This window comes from Heterocephalus glaber, unplaced genomic scaffold, assembly GCF_053883595.1.
Source record: "Heterocephalus glaber isolate CG9 unplaced genomic scaffold, H.glaber_assembly_v1.0 deba00001442, whole genome shotgun sequence".
NCBI classification, from domain to species: domain Eukaryota; kingdom Metazoa; phylum Chordata; class Mammalia; order Rodentia; family Bathyergidae; genus Heterocephalus; species Heterocephalus glaber.
Genome location: NW_028258296.1, coordinates 28,375,310 through 28,399,324, shown reverse-complemented (window position 1 = coordinate 28,399,324; position 24,015 = coordinate 28,375,310). Strand labels below are relative to the sequence as shown.

The 24,015-nt window shown below is 36.9% G+C and overlaps 1 protein-coding gene across 17 annotated transcripts in view; it reads right to left on the bottom strand.

Annotated features, from left to right (window-relative positions):
- Ccdc18 (coiled-coil domain containing 18) overlaps positions 1 to 24,015 on the bottom strand; it is a 181,221-nt gene that overhangs the window by 13,658 nt on the left and 143,548 nt on the right. For 16 of the 17 annotated variants that reach the window (XM_021255355.2, XM_021255359.2, XM_087213132.1 and 13 more), the window contains one exon: positions 1 to 9,473. This exon is cut by the window's left edge and continues 13,658 nt beyond it. In XM_021255355.2, coding sequence (XP_021111014.2) covers positions 9,282 to 9,473 — 192 coding nt within the window. In that variant the 3' untranslated portion in view covers positions 1 to 9,281. The other variant, XM_021255358.2, reaches the window with a different exon arrangement.

Below are 24,015 nucleotides of genomic sequence, written 5' to 3'. Positions count from 1 at the left end.
GATTTTGCAAGTACTCTTTCTCTCTCAATTTTATTAAAAAGTTTGAGGAGTATTGGTGTTAGATCTTCCCTAAAGTTTTTGTAGAATGTGGCTGTGAATTCATCAGGTCCTGGGATTTTCTTAGTTGGTAGTTTTTTTTTAAAAAATTTACTGCTTCAATTTCATTGCCTCTTATTCTGTTGCTCAAGATTTTTTAAGTCTTTCTGGTTCTGTTTTGGCAGTTCATATCTATCTAGGAATCTCTACATTTCTTCTGAGTTCTCCAATTGTTTGGCATACACATTTGTGAGGTAGTTGTTAATAATTTTCTGTATTTCAGCAGTGTTCATTGTGATCTCACCTTTTTCATTTCTAATCACATTAATTCATGTTTTTTCTTCCTTTTTGGGTAAGATTGGGTAAGGGTTTTCCTACTTTATTTATTCTTTCAAAGAACCAGATTTTTGAGTCATTGATTCTATGTATTGTTGTTAAAGTTTCTATTTCATTAATTTTTGCTCTGATCTTCATAATTTCCTTCTTTGTACAAGCTCTGGTTTTGGACTATTTTTGTTTTTCTAAGAGCTTGAGATGAATAATTAGGTTATTTGAGCTCATTTTATTTTTCTGATGTGGGCATTCACCCCTATAAACTTCCCTCATAAGACTGCTTTTATTGTATCCCATAAGTTCTGGTGTGTTGTACTGGCATTATCATTTAATTATAGGAACTGTCTTATTTCTTTCTTAATTTCTGCTGTGATCCATTGATTATTCAGGAGTGTGTTATTTAATTTCCATATATTTGCCTAGTTTCTATGGTTTCTTTTGCTATTGATTTCTAGTTTTATAGCACTGTGATCTGATAATATGCATTGTAAAATTTTGCCTCCTTTGCATTTGCTTAGGCATGCTTTATTCACTAGTATGTGGTCTATTTTTGACCATTTTTTTTACCACTGGTGGTAAAAAAAAAAAATGTATATTTTGTTGTTATTAGATGGAACCACTTTGTATATATCTATTAAGTCCATTTTTTCAAAGGTTTGGTTCAATTATGGTATTTGTTGGTTTTTGTTTAGTTGTTCTATTTGTGATAGTAGGGTATTGGGATCCACCACTGTAATTGTATTGATGTTTGTCTTATTTTTTACATCCATTAGAGTTAGTTTTATGAAGTTGGGTGCACTGTGGTTTGGAGCATATAAGCTTGTAACTTGTAATTCTTGTAACTGTTACCTCTTTATGTTGAATAATTTTTTACAAAACCAATATGTAATGTCATTCTCTGCCCCTTTTGATCAGCTTTGGCTTGAAATCCACTTCGTCTGAAAATAGGATAGCTACTCCTGTTTGGGTTTGGCTTCCCATTCATGGAACATTGTTTTCCTTCCTTTGTTAGTCTATGAATTCCTTTTTGTGTTTATTTGTATACTGGTGAATTTTGATTCTTGATCCATTCTGCTAAACTGTGTCTTTAGACTGGTGAGTTTAGTTCATTTACATTGATAGCTATAATTGATAGATACTGACTTATTCCTGTCACTATATTAATTTCCTGTTGCTGTTTTTGCTTTCTTTCCCTTTTACTTAATTGCTAGCCCTATCTAATGTACTCATTTTATTGGACCTTTTGACATTATTAGCTTCATTGTCTTTTTCTAGGGTATCTTTGAGAATTTTTTGGAGTGTTGATTTGGTGGTCATGAATTTCTTTAGGTTTTATCATGGAAGTGTCTTATTCTCTATCAATTTTGCAAGATATAACAGTCTGGGTTAGAAGTTGTTTTCTTTAAGAGCTTTAAATACTTCATTCCATGCTGTCCTTGACTTTAAGGTTTGTGTTGAGAAATTTATTGTAATTCAGATAGATTTTCCCTTAAAAGTGATTTGTTGTTTTTCTCTAGCAGCCTTTAAGATTCTGTTCTTGTGTTGTATTCTTGATATTTTAATTATTATGTGGCATGGAATTTTTTTTCCTGATCATGGCTATACAGGTTTCTATATGCTTTGCTTATCTGTATGTTAAATTATTTTTCCATGTTTGGAAAGTTTTCTGCTATTACTTGTGTAAACAAGTTTTCTTATGCCTTTTGTGCTACCTTCTGAATTTTTTGCTAATTCCAATTATTCTTATTTAGTTCTCTTTGAGTCATCTAGGAGCTGCTAAATCCATTTTCATGTTCTCTTTTTGTTTTGTTTTTGACCGGGGATTGAGGGGATTGAACTCGGGTCCTTGTGCTTGCACAGCAGGTGGCCAAACCACTGAGCTAAATCTCCAGCTCTTTTTGTTTTTAAGGTATCCTCATTAATTGATCATTGACCACAGCCCAGTCCTTTAGGTCTGACACTTTGTCTTCATGTTGGTCACTTGTGCTACCCATACTTGCAATCATGTTTTTAATCTCCTGGGTTTCTGTTCAGAACTTTCTTATGGATTCCCATTCTTTTCTATGCTGGGCATTCATATTTTGCATCTTTCTTGAACTCCACTAGCTGTTTTTATTACTGCCTTCTCTAAACTCACTAATCATTTGTTACATTAGGTCATGATGTGATTAGTTATATCTTCTTTAAATTTGCCAAGCACCTAATAGAACTGTTTTACCTCCATTGGTACCCTTTCAGACCTATCTGTTATGTAGCTTATGATTTCTTCCCCCTCAATACCCCTTCTACAAATTTTGGGGAAGTTGAGAGTTTTAGTGGCATTGTGTTGCCTTGTCCTTTCATGTTTCTGGTTTTTGTTTGCTTTCAGGCTGGAGTCTAAATTCTTTGCCTCAGTCCCATTTTTCAGGCATTAGCCAGAGTACTGTTTATGATCCCCAGGGAATCCAGGTATTGGCATAGAGAGAAAACCAATTGCTGGACACTATCATGTTGCCTTTTCTATGGTAGTAAAGTCAGTAACAAAAAGGGCATCAAATATCAACTGGATACTGACAAACCCTAGGAACCACTCATAAGCAGTTCTTTACCAAAATAAAGAGGACTCTGATTTTAGTGAAGACAACTAGGCCCCTTTATATTGACCTATAGTAATTCAGACCACTGATTTCTGCTGGTTGTTGGCAGAGCTCAAACATATCACTAGACTGTCTAACTTATTCTTCAGAACTGCCCCTTCTGATAATTACTCCCACACAACCTGGCCTCACACAACAAAATACAGGCCCCATGATCTTCCTGGTCTGATTCTGGCCCTCCCAGCGTCTCCCAGGAGATCCTATTTAGCTCTTCACGTCTCCAAGTCTATCTCCAAAGGCTGCCTCTCACCTACTCTCTGTGGAAGGGTATGAGTTTAGACCTGAAAGAAACTCTTCTTCTGAGCATTTGTTTCTTCTTCAGTCAAGTTGGTCTGTTGGTTGTCAACTCTGTTGCCCTGTGCTGTGCAGAACTCAGGGACTGGCAAGGGGATGCATACTTCCCTGGTCCTCCTGGGTTTAGTGTGGTACTCCAGCCAGGACTCCAGCTTGTGTCATCATTGGCTGGGGGTGAGGGTGTTCTCTGTTTTTAAAATGCTGGTCACAACCTACTAAATTGATTTCATAACTCACTAATGAGTTATGTAGTACAGTTTGGACAACTTGCCTTTTACTAGGGCCTTTCTAAAAACAAGAAAGCTCAATAACAACAAAAACCTAAAGCTTTGTTCTTCTACCTGCTATTATTTTCTTTTATGTCTTGTCCATTTAGAATCCACAGGCACCTAATAGATGACCACTAAATGTTTATTTAGTAAATTAAAAATGTCTTCCACAATCACAATCCTAGATATAATTCCTCAAAACTCAGCACAGAAAGATACCAAGGAATACACAAATTAAGTAGTCATAAAATGGAATACTACTCAGCATGAAAAAAGGAATGGACAGTTGGTGAACATAACAATATGAATGAACCTCAAAAATATTTGTATATCACAAATAACAGACTCACTGAGAGAGAAAATGGGGAAATAATTCCTTTCACATTAGCATCCCCCAAAAATGAAATATCTAGGAATCAATCTAACAAAGGAAGTAAAAGACCTCTACCTTGAAAACTACAGCACTCTGACAAAAGATATTGAAGAGGATATCAGAAAATGGAAAAATATCCCTTGCTCCTGGGTAGGAAGAACCAACATAGTGAAAATGGCCATACTTCCAAAACTGCTATATAGATTCAATGCAATCCTGATTGGAATCCCAACAGTATGTTTCACAGAACTAGAGAAAACAATCCAAAAATTCATTTGGAACCAGAAGAGACCTAGAATAGCAAAAGAATTCCAGTCAACAAAGATATGACAGGGGATATCACAATCCCCAACATAAAACTACTACAAAGCCACTGTGATGAAAAACAGCATGTTACTGGCAAAGAAACAGACCCGAGGATCAGTGGAATAGATGCAGAAACAACTCCAGACATACTCAACCACCTCATCTCTGACAAAGGAGCCAACCACCCTCACTGAAGGAAAGACAGCCTCTTTAATAAATGGTGTTGGAAAAACTGGGTATCAACCTGGCATAGATTAAAACTGGACCCATATCTTTGACCATGCACTAAACTAAAACCGAAGTGAATTAAAGATCTAAATATTAAAACATAAACACTGAACTTGCTGGAAGATGAGGTAGGTAGAACTCTTGAAGACATTGGCCTAGGAAAAGACTTTATGAACAAAACCTCAGTAGCACAGGAACTAGCACAAAGAATCAACAACTAGGATCTCATCTTATTAAAAAGCTTCTACACTGCAAGAGAAACCATCAACAGAGCTAAGAGACAACCTACAATGTGGGAAAAAATTTTTATCAGCTGTTCCTCAGACAAAGGACTACTATCTAGAATACATAAAGAAGTTTAAAAAAATCAGAACCCCCAAATATAACGATGCAATTCAAAAATGGGCATCTGAAATGAACAGATATTTCTCAAAGTAGAAGTAGCAAATAAACATGAAAAAATGTTCAACATCACTGGTCATTCGAGAGATGCAGATGAAAACAACACGGATTCTATCTACCTCACTCTAGAAAGAAAGGCTGTTATCAAGAAATCAACCAATAACAAATGCTGGTGGGGTTGTGGGGAGAAAGGAACCCTCCTCCATTTTGGTGGGAGTACAGACTTCCCCACTGTGGTGATCACTATGAAGATACCTCAAAAAACTAGGATTAGAGGTCCCATTTGACCCAGCTATTCCTCTGCTGGATATCTTCCCAAAAGAATTAAAAGAATCATACCACAGTGATATATGTGCACCCATGTTTATAGCAGCACAGTCTGTAATAGCTAAAACTTGGAAACAGCCCAATTGCCCATCAACTGGAGATAGGATAAAGAAGATGTGGGGCTTTTTTTTTTTAATGAAATGGAGTACTACTCAGCCATAAAGAATGAGAAACTAGAGTCAATTATAGCTAAGTGGATGCACATTAAGGCCATACTCAAGTGAAATAAATAGGACAGACATGTGTAAATACCAAATAGTTTCTCTAGTGTGAGAAACTGAAAGTGTAAATAAGAATCAAAATATATAATAGTGTGAAACAGAAAGAAAGTATCTAAAAGGGAGAAGGAAGTGGGAGGAGTAGGGAAAAGAAAAGAAGGGAAAGAAAAAATATGAGAAAAGGAAAAAATGGAAACAAAGTGTTTGTAAATAGGGAGGGGTGGAAGGGTTGAAGGGAGGGCAGGGGAATGGGGAAAAAATAAGAACCAAGATATATCATGTGACGGTACAAATTCTCAATGATAAATGTCATCATATTGTACACCTAAAATGTACCAATAAACTTAAAAAAATTTGTATAGCAAAAGGATATATACTATGATTCCATTTTGGAAAACTATAGAGACAAAAACAGTGGCAGACAGGAGTGTAGAGAAGGCGATTAATTAAGGAGGCATGAGGAAATTTTGGAATGATATACATGTTCTGCACTTTGATTATAGTGGTGGTTACATGACTGTATACTTTTGTCAAAAATCACAGATCAGAGACAGGGATTTAGCTCAGTGGTGCCATGGCCTGCCTCACAAGCACAAGGTCCCAAGTTTGATCCCCAGTACCAAAAAAAAAAATCACAGATCATAGATATAAGCTAGGCTTGGTGGAACATCCCTGTATTCTGTGTACTTTGGGAGGCTGAGGCAGAAACACCAACTAGTTCGAGTCCTCTTGGCAGCTTAGTGTGACCCTGTAACTCCACAAAAAAATTTTTTTAAAAGGGCTAGGGAAATAGCTCAGTGTAATAGCCCTGGGTTCAATCCTATGTATGTATGTATGTATGTATGTATGTATGTATGTATCTTATGAATTTTACTTTACATAAGTTGGCTTTAATAAACCTAATTAAAAATAAAATATGGCATAAAGATGATAATATAGGGGCCGGGGATGTAGCTTGGTGGTGCTGCGCCTACCTGGCAAGTGCAAGATCCTGAGTTCAATCCCTGGTACTCCAAAGAAAAAAAAGATGACAATATAGGACACCCTGATAATTTAATTAAAATATATTTATTAATTTTGAGGTAACTATTTGAATGTATTTCACAGAAGTTAAAACAGTGCTTGTCCTGGCATTGACAAGTTCAAAACATCATTTAACTGTAGTATTTCAAAGATATAGAGAATTATATTCATTCCCTCTTGTTTCTGTGAAGAATATTTGTACATGCTTCAAAAGGACAGAGGAATGAGATTTGAACTTCAAGTTGGAGGAAACATGGAGCTGGAAAATCCAGAGGTGAAAAGTGAGATTTGCTATATGAAAGGTGTTCATCTTTAAATATTCAAGCTCTGAATGGTAAAACTGATAAAACTGTAATCTTACCTGAGGTCAGGCATATAAAAAGCATCCAGCCACTACTATTATTTTTATTATTTTTTAAAATTTTTTGGTACCAGCGGTCAAACTCAGGTCCTTGCGCTTGTGAGGCAGGCAGTGGCACCACTGAGCTAAATCTCCAGCCCCAGCCACTACTATTATTACTGGGCATTTAACCCAGGTCCTTCACACTGGGCTGCATATCTAGCCCTTTTATATATTTTTTTGAGACAAGGTATTACTAAATTGCTAAGTTATCTAGACTGGGCTTAAACCTCCATTCCTCCTGCCTCATCCTCAGAGAGAACTAGAATTACAGGCATGCACTGCCCCACCTAGCAATATCCAGCAATTTGATTGCTGTTTATCTTCATGGTCCATTTCTTTGGTTGGTTAGCTCTGTCACAGCTCATATTACCCTAAGAGTTGTTATATGCTGAGTTTCATGTCTTCTGATTCATTCATCCATTAGATGTTTCACTCGTTTAATCATTATTTATTGAGCATGTCTACATGGCAGACACTGGGGATGCAGGCCTAAGTAAAAACATAACATAAACATAAACACAGGGCCCTGCCTTGTGCCTTACAAGCAGTGAAAAAAGAGACAAATGTGGAAAACTAACAGGGTAATAGGGTATGGAATGACTTTGGGAATGAGTGGTGGGTGGGAAGAATATTTTGTATAGCATGCTGAGGGGATCTGAAGAGACAAAATTTGCACTGACAGCTCCAGGAAGTGAATAAAGAGAAGATACTGGCCATGGGACATCAATCTGTGGGAAAAGCACAGAAAATACTGGCAAATGCCTGAGACAGATATGTGTTTGGCATCAAACAAGGAGTATAAAGCAGGCCCATGTGATTAAAGTGCAGTGAAAAAGGAAGAGTGGTAGATGAGGCTAGAAACCTATGCTTGTCTTAAAGGCTTTGCAAAAGAGCTTCAGTTTATTCTAGTGACAATAGGAAGTTATCATAGGTTTTAAGTACGGCAGAAGTGTGGTTTTCTTTTAAAAATTCTCTCTGGCTTCTCTAACAGTGGGCAAGAGTACACAGAGTGATCAAAAATGTATGGTGAATGTTTAAACAAACACAATTATCAAACAAATTTATCCCATTGTCCTTACCACTTTCTCAAACAGTTCTGGAAGTCCTCTCTCCTGAGTGTCTTTACACGATGTGATAAAAAATAATGTACAGTAAATGTGGCTGCCATGTGCCATCCAATGGAAAGGCAGGATCATAAAAACATTATAGTGTGTGCTCACCCACCTTATTCACTGGATTTGGCACTGTGTGGCTTCTGGCTCTTGCCCAGAGTCAAAATGACCACAAAAGGTAAGCATTTTGAATTGATTCAGTTCATTGAGGCAGCCATGACAGCACAATTAAAGACAGAACTTCTTCAGAAAGCTGCAAGAATAATGGCTAAGGGTAGTTAAATATAAAAGTGAGGCAATCTGGGGAGAGATAAGTGCTGGGCACATAATTTGTAATTCATCAGTAAACACACTGTATTTAAAAGAGTGAAATGGGATATAATTACTTATGGAATGAGACTGAGAGCTTATAATAATAGGTCTTAGAATAGTCCTGCATACTTTAATATTTAGAGATCAAGTAAAGGAAGAGGTGACCAAGAAGAAATTTCAGTGGGGGAAAATTCAGAGTGCATTGTTATGGAAGCCAAAAACTAGAATGGGTTTTAAATAGCAGGAAATGATCATCTCTGCCAAATTGTTCAGAGGGGTCAAGTTAGAGAGGATTGAGAACTCACATTATTTGGGACAGTAAAGTTCATCACCAGTGGGTGATGGCTCTAACAAAGATCATTTCAGCAGATGCAATAAATATATGATCGGAGTTAGTTAACAAGGAAAGAGAAGTGAGAAAGTGGAAAGAGTAAGCACGGCAACTCTTAATAAGTTTCATGCTGAAACACAGAAGGTGGTGAGAATATGTCATGAAGAGGTCAAGTAATGAAAATACTAAGGGCAGATAAAAACAGAAATGAAAATTCTCAAATAGGCAGAAGAGCATGTGATCCAGAGCCTAAAGAGGACAGGGTGTATTTCTTCATTATGGAAGGAATTAGTTCATGCATTCAATCCAAGGAGGTCGGTGATTTGATGGTGGGAAGGTGAAGTAATTAGTATTGTGTGATGGCTTCTGTTTTTTAATGAAGTTTAAAGTGAGGTAATCTGTTGAGAATGAGGAAGATGAGATATTGGAGGTTTTAGGAAAGAGGAGATGTGAAATAAATAACTTAAGAGACTCAGAAATAATGTCATATTCATATTCATACTGTATTAGTAACTTAGCATCCTACTAAAATGCCTGGCACATTGGAGGTACTGAAAAAATTTTCTGAAGAATTATGGACAAGGTCATAGTTATTTTTCTCATTGCTGAGACAAAATACCTGACACCAAAAGTTAAGGGCGGAAAGGTTTATTGTAGCTTACAGTTTGTAGAGGTTTCTCATAGTTGGGTGGCTCCAAGGCAGGGTGGCATGGGAGAGGGGCATTGCAGAGGCATGCAGAAGACAGCAAAGCATCCAATTAGCAAAGAACTAGCAGTTGGCCTTCTTTCAGTCCCTTTATATCCGTCCAGGCTACCCAGCCTTTGGGTGGTGCCACCCACACTCAAGGTGGGTTGTCCCATTATCCACACCTAGAACAATGCCAAACCAATCAGTGGACTAATTTAGTAATCACACACCCTTAATCCCAGCATCACACATTTACTCCCAGCATCACACACCCTAGATCCAGCCACCTCTGAAAAGCCCCACTTATGACCACACAAAGCTTTGGGGGAACTTCTAGACACAAGCCATAACAGACAGTAAGAATCAGAAAAGAATTGTGATATACATTAAGACCTCTCTTCTTAATAACAAGAGTGATTTATATGTAGCATAGCTTGGTTTGTAAAAGGTTACAGTCTACTTGAATTTTTTTTTATTTTGGTACCAGAGATCAAACTCAGGACCTTGCACTTGCCAGGCAGGTGCTGGAACCACTGAGCTAAATCCCCGGCCCCTTAGAGTCTACCTGAATTTATTTAATAAACAACAGAATGTGATTCCATGCTCCTAGGGCAGAGAAGGTGGGCCAGTCCCAGCACCCGGAAGGAGGCTCCCCCGCCGCCATTCCACGCTCCTAGGGTAGAGAAAGTGAGCCTGCCGGCACCAGAAGCAGCCCCCACCCCGCCATGGAAATGAAAAGAGATATAAACAAGCCTCAAAAATAGACTTCCAGATCACCTACAGCAACCCCAAAGGGAAACAAGATGGAACAATCTGATATTCAACCACCTGGACTCTCCAAACTGGCAACAAAAGAGGATCAGGGAAAAATAAAATCAGAAATAATTACTCAGATAACAGCAAAGATTGTGCTCATAGTGCAAGACATGATTAATAAATCTAGAGAGGACACAGATAAAAAAATAGAGGATCTGAGGAACATGATGGAATCCCAACATAGGAAACAAATGGAATCCATAAAACAGATCCAAACAGATTTCCAAGAGATTAAAAACTCCATCGAAAGTCTGCACAGCAGAATGAACCAATGTGAGGATAGAATTTCACATATAGAAGATAAGATTGCAATTAGTGACCAGGAAAAGAAAAATTGCTTTAAAATTATGAGGGAACACGAGAAATCAATCCAGCAGCTGCTAGACGATGCAAAGAAGAATAACATAAGACTGATTGGAGTCAATGAAGAAACAGGAGAGAGTGCAGACGACATAAAAAAGCTGTTCACAAAAGTGATGGCAGAAAACTTCCCAAGGAGGGGGAAAAAACTTGACATACAGATAAGTGAGGCATATAGGACTCCAGCTAGCCTTGATCAAAACAAATCTACACATAGGCATATAATAGGATTCCAGAAACCCAACAGAAGAACAAAATTCTACAAGCAGTGAGAGAAAAGGAGAAAATCACATACAAAGGAAAGCCCATCAGAATCACAGCAGACTTCTCAATGCAAACCCTCAAGGCAAGAAGAGCTTGGAGTGATGTATTTCAAGCCCTAAAGGAAAACAGCCTCCAACCCAGATTGATGTACCCTGCAAAACTGTCTTTCAAAATTGATGGAGAAATAAGATACTTTGATGATAAAGAGCACCTCAGAAACTTCATGAATTTTAGACAATATCCTAGGAAAAGACAATGAGGATCACAACCCCAGGAAGCCCAGCAGAATGAATCCATTGGACGTGACAAATTAAATGCAAAGGGGGAGAATCCAATGAAAAGAAAAAGTCATGACAAGGCTTTTAAAACTTTTAACTTAGGCCAGGGATTTAGCTCAGTGGTTTCACCGCCTGCTGAGCAAGCGCAAGGACCTGAGTTCGATCCCTGGTACCAACCCCCCCCCCCAAAAACCTTTAACTTCATCTCTCTAATGAGTGTATAATTCAATCTTGTTATTGTACTGATTAGTATTTTTCTGATTCTAGAGTTGCACACCTTTCTTTGTGCTGTACTGGCTATTGAGCATCTTCTTATGTCTACTTTTTAATTGGGTTGTCTATGAGCTGTAAGAGTTCTTTATATATTCTGGTCATAGGTTATATGCATTGTAAATATGGTCTGTTTAAGGACTACTTTTCATTTTAATGATGTCATTTAAAGTTCTAAATTTTGATGGAATCTCATTTATCAATTTTTTTCTTTCATACATCATGTTTTTGTATCCTAGGTAGTTCTTGCCTACCCTAAATTCATAAACATTTTCCCTTATAATTTCTTTTTAAAGTTTTACACTTTTAGGCTTTCATATTAAGGTTCATAGATCCTTTCAAGTTATTTTTATGTATGGAAATAAAGGGTTGAGGTTAATTTTTTATATATGGATACCAGGTGTTCTAGTGCCATTTGATGAAAACACTATCTTTTCCTCGGCTCTTGAATTGAGTTTATATTCTATAAAATGTTAATGTTAAATAATCTTTCATAACTCAATGGACCATATATGTGTGGTGCTATTTCTAGATTCTCTGTTTTATTCCAATGATCTATATGTCTTTCCTTACACCAACACTGCCTTGATTATTGTAGCTTTAGAAGAAGACTTAAAATTAGGCACTAAACATCTTCCAACAGTTTTTTTCTTTTTACTTTTCTAGGTCCTTTGTACTCCTACATAACTTTTAAATTTCAATATCCTGTTCTTCATTTATAGCAAGTATACACAGATCTGAATTTTTATATATACCTTGTGTTTTCTAATCCTGCTAAATTCAAATACAAGTTTTAGGGGCTCCTAGAGATTTCTTAGTATTTTCTCAGTAGATGATCATTTCATCTATATATAAAGATTTTACTTCTACCTTGCCAATCCTATCCTAATTGTGTCATTTCATTGCCAGACTATTTTGGTTTAGGCCTAGGTTTCAAGGTTTAATGGACAGATGAAGAGTAAGCATATCTACCCTTGTTCCCCACCTTAAGGAGACATCACTGTATCTTCTCCATTCATATAAGGCATTTTCGCTGGAAGTATGGAGTACATGTCTTTAATCTGTTGAGATGGTTCTTTTCCACTTCTAGTCTCCTGATAGCTTTTACCATGAACATGTGTGGAATTTAGTCCAATACTTTTTCTCCAACTAGTGGCAGGATCATATGGCTTTTTCCTTTTCTCTGTTAAAATGATGACTTTTGGGGGTGGAGCTTCCAATGCTGAACCAACACTGCCATCCCTATAATAAAACCACTTTCTACATATTGCCAGATCTGACTTCTAATAGTTTGTTTTGTTAAACAAATTTCTATCTATGTTCATATTTTTTTCTTCTATTATCTTTATCTAGTTTTAGGATTAGCACAATGTTGAGTTCCTACAATGAGGGGAGAAGTGTTCCTTTTTTTCTCTGCTTTAAATGTTTGATATAATTTATCAGTTAAAGTGTATACAAGCCTTTTGTCATATAGGTACGTTTTCAAGCTAGGAATATACTTTCTTTAATAGGTGCTACTCAAATTTTATATTTCCTCCAGAGTTAGTTTCATTAATTTGTCTTCCAAGGTACTTCTTAGAAGTTGTCAAATTTATTTCAAAACAGATTTTTGAAATATGCATTCTATATCCTTTTAAATTCTATAAAATCTGTGGTAATGTCTCCTAGGTCTTGATATTTTAATTTTAAAGATGTATAATTGATATTGTGTAATAGGAAGTAAAGGTCTAAAGGAGCAGGGGAAGTGGGAGGGGTAGGTGAAAAGAAAGAAGGGAAAAGAAAAAATATGAGAAAAGGAAAAAAATGGAAAAAAAATCAGGGGAAGGGGAAAAAAATAAGAACCAAGATACTCATGTAATGGTACAAGATCCCAATGATGTATGTAAATGTATTTTATACCTAAAATGTACCAATAAACTTAATGGAGGGAACCCCCCCCAAAAAACAAAAACAAAAACAATACACCAGAATACTAGAGGAGGGAGGAATCTTTGTGAAAGGAAAGTTAAGCCAAGATTACTACTTTATACTTTATTTTTTATAGGGCCATCGTTCCCCCTATGATGATTTTTTTTTAAAGGGTGAGGAGATTCTGTCTTTTCATTTCTCTATTTTCAGGACATACATGAAACAGTTCCTGGCACAAATAAGGGCATAAAATTCTTTTTTTTTTTTTTTTTTCAGTACTGGGGATTGAAGTGAGGGCCATGGGCATGCCAGGCAAGAACTGTATCACTGAGCTACATCCCCAGCCCTTTAACATTTTTTATTTTGAAACAAGGTCTCACTAAATTGCCAAGGCTGGCCTCAGACTTGTAATCTTTCTGCCTCAGCCTAAGTAGCTGGGATTATAGGCAAGCACCACCATACCTAGCTCAAAATGATTTTTTGAATCAAATGACTCTAAACACCAGAAGCCTCCAATCTCAAGAGGATTTACAGGCTGAAATATAGGAGTCTCCAAGATAATTTAAATACTTCAGGGATGAAAAGCCATAGTGGGCTTTGAAGACAAACATATTTTAGTGACATTTTGAAGGAGCCACAATAGACAACTTTATATCCTCAACAGGCTTTGTGACATTGTTTCAAAAGTGAAAAATGATCTAAATGATTTTAGGTATCACCTATGTAGCAATTCTGGTATTTGAGTTTGCAAATGTTGATCTTTTCTCTGTAGTATTTTGTCTTGTTTACTTCACATTGTCCATCACTGTCAGTTACATTTCCAAATCTTCAGAACCCAGCCTTCTTACTCATTGTCCTCCTGTAGGAAGGCTCTGAGAGATTTCACTTCTGTTCCCCTGATGAAGCACCATATTTATCCAGGCCTGCTGTGGAAGACCACGCCCACAGCAAGGTTATTCCAAACAGGTAGATCCTGTCTCTATCTGATCCTGAAGTTAGTCTGTTCTTATTCCCAGGGTTTGGTATGGATGGTCTTCCCATTACTTGAAACATTTCAGGAGTAAAATACTTGAAGAAAGGAATATAAAGAAGAAAAAAATGCTTGGAATTATATGAGGGCAGGAGAAGAAAGGTAGAAAAAAAAAAAAGTAGGGAAAAGAGAAATCCAAGCATTTTAAATTCAGCCAATATAATTCTAGTTACTCGACTGAGTGATAAAAGAATATGATAAACTTCACCGCTGAGGGAAAAAAACCAGCAAAGTGGTAGACAAAGAAAAGCTAAGAAAAAAAAATGTAACTGTGAATTGGTCATTTTGCCCTTGTAATGAGGACCACAGAAAACACTTTTTCATTGGGAAGAAATATACTAGGCCATATGTATCTTTTGTTTCATGTTTATATATTATTATGCATCACAAATGAGAGAGAATATAAACCCACTCAAGAGTTTACCAAGAGCATCTGGCTTTTCTGATTTTTAAAGTTTAGAGGGGAATGTTATTCAGTCATTATGTGAGTGACTGCAGCCCTCTAGTGGCTATTTATATTTCCTACATGTGGATCCTAAAAAGCATTTTGAGAAACAGAGCTTTAGGGAGAAAAAATCTGCTGTTCTTCAATTGCCTTGAGCTCAAGATATTCCTAATGTCAACGTTACATATTTGGGAGGCTTACTTTGATCCTTTTCACATTTGAAAAAGCAAACTCTCTCTCAGAAAAAAATAAGCATACTGACCAGGGTAATAAAATACAGTGCAAAATGAATCCTAAAAGCTTGTCAAAATATTTTACTAAAATTTAGATGTATCAAGTCTGTTTGCATGGCTCATTATACACATACACATACACTTCTCTGGTGATATAATTTGGTCTGTATTATTATTTAAAAACTTCTATCTCAATATGAGGAAACGGCTTATTGAGCTCTCTATTCAAGGGGATGACTTGAACTAAAAGCTTCCTATCTTTCTACAGTATTATAGATAGAATGACTCTTCTTATAAAATGCTGAGGCTATGAACTTCTCAACCGAGTCACAATATTTGAGGCTATCCAGACTTAATGAGGCGAAGAGACTTACGGCCAGATTAGAAAAATATATTGTGAAATACATTTAAATGACTAAACACATAGTTGATTTGGTTATTAAATTAAAATGCTTCTAGTGGTACAGCACATTTCTATTTAGTCTATTTAAAGACTAGAGAATTGGCATATTGTATAGGAGGCTACTGAATACTTACATTGCAACAATTCTAAGGGTTTCAAGGAATATTTCCCAAAGGTCTTAAATATGAATTGGGTAGGTTTTATTTTAAAGGTTTTCAACCCTTCCTTGCAAATTTATTGGACCTATAAATCAGAGAATTGTTTTACTTACTGGAAAATTTTTAAAAACTGTTAAACTATGGTTTAATTGTCCATATTGACCAGTGAATAAATCCAGGAAATAGATTTATTTAAAAATAAAAGTATAAACAATAATTTTGAAGAGCTGGTTAAACCGAGATGAAATTGTTGGAAAGGTATTCTAAAACAAATTCGTCACAGAACTACTACTGGAGACCCCTGCAGTTAGGTTCCAGTCTCCTCCCCAGTAAACTATGCAGGCCTGAGAAATCAAACTAAAAGACAGAACTAGGAGAGAAAGTGGGGTGCCAGGACAACCAATGCTGGTGCAACCAACAAAGGTTCTGGCCAGTCCCAGGCACTGATTTTTTTTGGTACCCGGGATCGAACTCAGGACCTTGCGCTTGCAAGGCAGGCGGTGGAACCAGAGCTAAATCCCCAGCCCCCAGGCATTTATTTTTATTGGTAATCAATTGGGGTAAAGGAGAGCTATGTGCAAGGGCAGAACTATGTGGGAGGACACCCAATCATGCAGTTTCTATGGAAATTAATGTAAGCAAGGCTTGTAAAAGACAAGACAAAGCATTCTCAAATTAAAAACAGAATAGACAAAATACATGGTTGTAATTAGAACACTGTCCTTCTAGTAAGATTTTAGATGTGGGAACAGAATTTGCGTGTGAGTTACTCTGACTTTGGCACATAGGCTTCAGCCAGACTCACTTTCATAAACAAGCCAATTGTGGATTTAACTCTTTACAGCCAGCACTGCTTATAGCCTGCCTTGGGCATAATCAATATTATGGTCCCCTGCAGAACTACATTCTCATACAAACATTTAAATTTTTAAACAGTACTGAGGATTGAACCCAGAGCTTTCACACTGATCTAGGTCTCCAGGTCTTTTTTATTTTAAGATAGGGTCTTGCTAATTCACTAAATTACCCAGACTGGGCTTGAACTTGAGATCCTCCTGCCTCAGCATCCCAGAGTGCTATACCCATGGACCACCACACCTGGCACAAATATTTCTTTTATAATCGTGGGACACAACTAGAATTTTTTTTTTTTTTTGGTACCAGGGATTGAACTTGGGACCTTGTGCTTTCGAGGCGGGCAGCAGAACCACTGAGCTAAATCCCTGTCCCTAGATTCTTTGAAGGTAGTTGAACATTTTTTATCTTTAGGCTCCAGCACATTTCCATAAGAATAGTAAATGCTCAGTAATTTTACACTTTTCTTGGTATAGCTGTGATTGGAAGAATTCTTACAATGATCTCAAGATTTCTATCTTTAAATTAAACAATACTATAACTTTTTACTTGAAAGGCCTTTTCAGATGCAATTGAGATTAATAATTAGCTGGGTTCATAATCCCAGCACTGAGGGGTAAGCTGAGGCAGAAAGATTTCAAGTTTAAATCCTGCCTGGGAAATTTAGTGAGACCTCATTTTAAAATAAAAAATAAAAAAGCAGGGGACATAATAGTGGTAGAGCACCTTGGGTTCCACCTCTGGTAACCTCCCTTAACAAAATTCTAATTAGTTGTTTTAAGCCTCTAAATTTGTGGTATATTAATAGAAAACTAATACAAAAAATAAAACTTTTTTTTTACTATGTAGGATCTTTTTTTGGTACCGGGGATATAATTCGGGACCTTGCGCTTGTGAGGCAGGCACTGGAACCACTGAGCTAAATCCCTGGCCCACTATGTAGGATCTTAAAATAGGGTTCTAATACAAGGAAATTCACAATGATATTTCTTGTTATTAAATAATTCTCATTTGTGAAAGAACCTAGAACTTAAATCTGTAACTTCGGAGCAAACCTGAGCATAGTCTACTTCTGCAATATTACCCAGAAGCCATTTGCTCATTGTGTTTTCAAATTGGATGCCATATTATTTGGGCAGAGGGTATAGCTTTTTCCCCGCTCCTTCCCCATTTCCATCTGTATTAGTCAGCTAGGACCACCATAATAAAATGTCACAGACTGGTTGGCTTTATGTAACAGAAATTTACTTTTACAGTTCTGGAAGCCTGGTGTCCAGATCAAGGTGTTGCTGGCAGGGTTGGTTTCTGATGAGGCCTCTCCCCTTGGCTTGAAGATAGACATCTTATCACTGTGTCTTCACATGGCTTTTTTTCTGTGCATGTACACTTCTGGTATCTTTTTTTTTTTTCTTTTTCTTTTTTTTTGAGACAGGGTCTCACTAAATAATTCAGGCTGGCCTCAAATTCACAGCAATCCTTCTGCCTCAGTCTCCCTACTGATGGGATTACAGGTATGCACCACCACATTCCTCCTGCCTTTTCTTTTTTTAAAGATAAGGACACCAATCCTACTAGAATAGCACACCATCTTCATAATCTCATTTAAATTTACCTCCTAAAAGGTCCTTTTTCCAAAGGTCACATTGTGAGTTGGAACTTCAAACTATGAAATTTCATGGTAATCAGCCCCTCTGGCCTCCTGAAATTCATGTCCTTTTTACATGCAAAATATATTTATCCAGTCCCAAAAGGCTCCCCTTTAACCCATTCTAACATAAATTCCATGCTAAAGTCTCATTTATTTGTTTTTTGTGCTGGAGATTGAACCCAAGCATTCTATCCCTCCAAAGTCTCATCTAAATATAGATGTTCCTTTACTTTTGATGGGAATAAATCCCAGTAAATGTAAACTTAAAACACTGTTAAATAAAAAATGCATTAAATACATCTAACTTACTGAACGTCATTGTTTAACCTAGCCTAACTTAAACTCTGATTATTAACAAGAATCTTCAGTTAGGCTAACCATCACACCATCTAACTAGCCAGGTAAAAGCAAATCTTTCTGTCTCTATAGATCTGCCTGTTCTAGAGTTCATATACACGAAATTATGCAATATGTGGCCTTCACTTAACACAGTCTCTTTTTTTTTTTTTTTTTTTGGTACCGGGGATCGAATTCGGGTCCTTGCGCTTGCGAGGCAGGCAGCGGAACCACTGAGCTAAATCCCTGGCCCTCCACTTAACACATTTTCAAGATTCATTCTACAATTGATGTTCACTTTTTATTTTGAAGTCAAACAGTATTCCATTGTATAAATAAACTACATTTTGCTTCTTCATTCATCAGTTCATGGACATTGGATTGTTTCTACTTTTTTTTTTGTACCGGGGATTGAACTCAGGACCTTGCATTTGCGAGGCAGGCACCAGAACCACCGAGCCAAACCCCTGGCCCGTTTCTACTTTCCTAATCTGATAGTAGGCATCTATGAAAACGTACAGCTGGTACCATACTTATTGGACACAATAGGTGATTTTCTCTTAAGATTAGAAATAAGTTAAGAATGTTTACTCTCACCATTTATTTTCAACACTTATGAAAAAAAGCATTTAATGGAGGTTTTAGCCAGTGAAAATGGGGGAGGGGGAAATGGAATACAGGCCTTCAGATTTGGGCTATTATGAATAATAGTATTCAGAACATTCACATACAAATTTTTCTGTGGACATATGTTTTCATTTCTCTTGGTATATATGTAGGGATGAAACTGTGAGATCATATCATAACTCAATGTATAATTGAGAAACTGCTAGACTCTCTTCTAAAATGGTGGTATATCCACTTTGGATTCCCACCAATAGTTTATGAGGATTCCAATTGCTCCACCTTCTCACCAACATTTGTTATTATGTATTTGATTATAGCTATCCTAGTCAGTGTGAAGTATTATCTCTCTGTGGTTTGGATTTGAATTTCTCCAATAGTGGATAATAGTGAACATCATTTCATGTACTTACTGGCCATCTGTATATCTTCTTTGCAGAATGATTTATTGTGTTCCTTTGACTTTTGTTCAGTGTTGGGGTTTGAGTCCAGTTCCTTGCACATGCTAGGCAAGCCCTCTACTGAGCCACTTGTTCAACCTTCCTTTGCCCACTTTTTTTTTTTTTGCAGTACTGGGGATCAAACTCAGGACCTCATGCTTGTGAGGCAGACACATTGCCACTGAGCTAAATCCCTCGCCCTCTTTGCCCATTTTTAAATTGTCATTACTGAGCTCTAATGACACTGATTTTCATGTTAAAACAACCTTATATTCCTGGATAAACCCTATTTTGTCATGCTATACTTCTTATATAATATCAATTTGATTTAGTAAAATTTTATAATTTTTTAATCTATGTTTATGAGTGGTATTGAGCTATAGTTTTCTTGTAGTAACACTGTCTGATTTTGGTATCATAATACAAATGGGCTTATATAAGAAGTTGGGAAGTATTCTCTTCTTAAAACTTCTGGAAGCTGGGGACAGTTGCACATGACTGTAATCCTAGCACTTGGGAGGTTGAACCAGGAGGATTGAGGGTTGAAGGCCAGCCTGGTCTATATACTGGGTTTGAGATCAGCTTGCACTACATAGTGATATCGTCTGAAATTTTTTTTTTGAAATTTTTATCTTGGGATAGCAGACATAGCATTACCTTATAAAGTTAGTGGCCTATGACATGCTCCTCAGCTTTGTAGATAAAAGCTAATCACCCAGAAATACTCCATAGTAATAAAATTCACTTATATTTAACCCAAAAAATCAAGTTGTAATTAGTCTTTTATGAATTCATACTGGTCCATTACTACATTCTCATTTTACTAATGAGAAGTTGTGTAGAAAGCAAATGTATAACTATGTGGTTGCATGGTAAGCACAGAATCAGAAAGTGGATTAATTGGGTATCTACTGAAAACACAAGGATATGGTCTCATTTATTATGCATATATTCCCTATATAGCTCTTGGGTATAAGTAAATGAAATGTGTGAATTGTCTGGCTGAAGTACTTATATTGCTAATTTTTGCCTCTTGGGCTAAGGTGATAGGTGACAACTAGGGTAGATTTGTAGAACATGATGTATTTGCCTGGGAAAGAAAAACATCTGAAGAACTGAACTTTTTGCAAGCACATGATAAAGGGGGCTAGAATTATTATTTTTGCTTTTGCAGTACTGGGGATTGAATTGAGGGACTCACATATGTTAGGCATGTGGTCTCTATCACTGAGCTATGTTCCCAGCCCTTTTTATTTTTGATACAGGTTCTTATAAAGTCACCTGGGCTGGCCTCAACCTTGCAATTCTCCTGCCTCAGTGTTATCACACAGCCTGTGAAGTAGCTGGCATTTCAGACATTGACTCTTAGAGACTAGGAAAGATGATGAGAAATTATGCACAATTTTCAAATGTGCCAGCCTCCTCATCTAAATATTTGTGATTTCCTCTCTGTAACACTCTTCTTGATGTCCCATACTCCACAGCACCTTGCCTCTCTCCTCATCCTCTCCACTCTCCAGGTCCCCTGTCATTTTCCTGACTTTACTTCTCATCCTTTGTTCTTAATACAAAAAATAATTTATAGGAAGCCTTTTCTGACTTCCTAGGTATGAACTCTCATAGCATCCTGTACTTCTCCTTCAAGGTATTTACCTCATGTTCACTAGAGACTGACTGTCCTTTTCTTCATTAGAATGTAAACTTTGTAAAAAGGAAGAAACGTTTCTGTCTTGCTCTACATTTTATCATTTTAAAATTTTAATTTTATTGGTACATTTTAGATATACAATATAATGACATTCATCATTGGAAATTTGTACCTTTACATAGTCTCTCTTGGTTCTTATTTTTTACTCATTCCCCAGCCCTCCCTTCAACCCTTCCACCCCTCCCTGTTTACAAAGACTTTGTTTCCATTTTTTTCATTTTCTCTCTCTTTTTTTTTTTTTTTGGTATTGGAGATTGAACTTGGATCCTTGCACTTGCGAGGCAGGTGGCAAATATCATTTTCTCATATTAATTCTATCAGATATCAGAAAATGGAAAGACATCCCTTGCTCCTGGGTAGGAAAAGTCAACATAGTGAAAATGGCCATACTTCCAAAACTGCTATATAGATTCAATGGAATCCCAATTGAAATCCCAGCAGCATACTTCACGGACCTTGAGAAAACAATCCAAAAATTCGTTTGGAACAAGAAGAGACCTAGAATAGCAAAAGCAATTCTAGGCAACAGAGACATGGCAGGGGATATCAAAACCTCCAATTTGAAACTATACTACAAAGCTACTGTGATAAAAACAGCATGGTACTGGCAAAGAAACAGACTTGAGGACCAGTGGAACAGATTAGAAGATGCAGAAACAACTCCAGACACACTCAGCCACCCCAACTTCAACAAAGGAGCCAAACACCCTCACTGGAGGAAAGCCTCTTTAATAAATAGTGCTGGAAAAATTGGGTTTCAACTTGGCAAAGATTAAAACTAGACCTATATCTCTCATCATGTACTAAACTAAAATCAAAATGGATTAAAGATCTAAATATTAAAACAGAAACACTGAACTGGCTGAAAGAGAGGTTAGGTAGAACTCTTGAAGACATTGGTGTGGGAAAAGATTTTATGAACAAAACCTCAGTTGCCTGTGAAATAGCACAAACAATCAACAAGTGGGATCTCTTCTTATTAAAAAGCTTCTTGGGTCAGGGATTTAGCTCAGTGGTTCCGCCACCTGCCTCACAAGCGCAAGGTCATGAGTTCGATCCCCGATACCAAAAAAAAAAGCCTTCTGCACAGCAAGAGAAACCACCAACAGTGTGAAGAGACAACTCACAATGTGGGAAAAAATTTTTACCAGCTGCTCCTCAGACAAAGGTCTACTATCTAGAATCTATAAAGAGCTTAAAAAAAAAAATCAGCCCTCCCAAATTTAAAGACCCAATCCAAAAACGGCCATCTGAAATGAATGGATAAAGACAAAGAAGTAGAAACAGCAAAGAAACATATGAAAAAATGTTCAACATCACTGGTCATTCGAGAGATGCAAATGAAAACAAGGCTGAGATTCCACCTTACTCCAGAAAGAATGGCTGCTATCATGAAATCAACCAATAACAAATGCTGGCAGCTCTGTGGGGAAAGAGGAACACTGCTCCACTGCTGGTGGGAGTGTAGACTGGTGCAACCACTGTGGAAATCAGTATGGAGATACCTCAAAGAACTAGGACTGGAAATCCCATTTGATCCAGCTATTCCCCTGCTGGGTATCTTCCCCAAAGAATTAAAAGAATCATACCACAGTGATATATGTGCACCCATGTTCATAGCAGCACAATTTGTAATAGCTAAAACTTGGAAGCAGCCCAATTGCCCATCAACTGGAAACTGGATAAAGAAAATGTGGTTTTAAAAAACAAAATGGAGTACTACTCAGCCATAAAAAGAGAAATTAGAGACATTTATAGCTAAATGGATGCACATTGAGGTGATACTCTTAAGTGAAATAAATAGGACACACGTGTAAATACCGAATAGTTTCTCTAGTGTGAGAAACTGAAAGTGTAAATAAGGACTAAAAGGTGTAATAGATAATGTGAAATAGGAAGAAAAGGGGCAAAGGGCAAGGGGAATTGGAAAGGTAGGGGAAAAGAAAGAAGGAAATGGAGTTAATATGAGAAAATCTATATTTTATCTTTAATACCCAGCACTGTGCTGCCACATTGCTGCTCTGAGTATATTTTTGTTGCTGTCAGATGAAAGATCTCAATGAGGGCAACCTAAAGTGACATCAAAAGGGACAGTATACATTGACTGAAGAGTGAAAACAAAACAATGAAATGAAAACAGCAAGTTTATTTAATTCTTTTAAGAATCTGACCCATGAAATTATATGAGAAGATGGGTAGTTAAACTAGTGATATGAGATTGAAGAAAATATTTTTCTGTTTGGGGTTAGAAATTTGAGCACGTAAAAAAAATTTTTTTGAATATGTTTAATGTTGGTGTGTATCTTAGTCCATTCCAGCTGTACCATACCATGAACTAGGAAGCTTACAAGCAAAAAAAATATATTTCTCACAGTTTTGAGCCTGGAAAGACTAAGATCAAGGCAGACTGGTGTCTGGTGAGGACCTGTTTTCTGGTTCACAAATAGCATCTTCTTGCTGGTAGAAAGAGCAAAGGGCCTCTAAGGCCTCTTTGATAAAGTTACCAAACCCATCACCTCCCAAAGGTCCCACTTATTAATACACCATTACCTTGAGGGTCTGGATTTTAACTTGTGAATTTTGGTTGACATAAACATTCAGCCCATAGCAGTGGGAAAAAACAAAACATAAGAAAAAATAAAGATACAGTTGTAAGGAAATAAGTGGTGAAAAGAAATATTAAAGGAGATAAAAAAAAGGGATTCAAAACTCAGGTAGACAGATTACCTAGAAGGAAACCCAGTTTTCATTGAGCTGACAAATAGGTAAAATGAACACAGTTTCAGACTAAGTTTATAAATTCAGGGGCAAGAAATTGTAGGATTTCTCTTTTGATGCCTACCCTTTTTTCTCTGAAGCAGAAGGTGAAGTTACCTGCTAAATATGCATATGTCATATGAGATCATGTGACAGTGTCATAACAACTTAAGTTTGATATAACTGGGGAA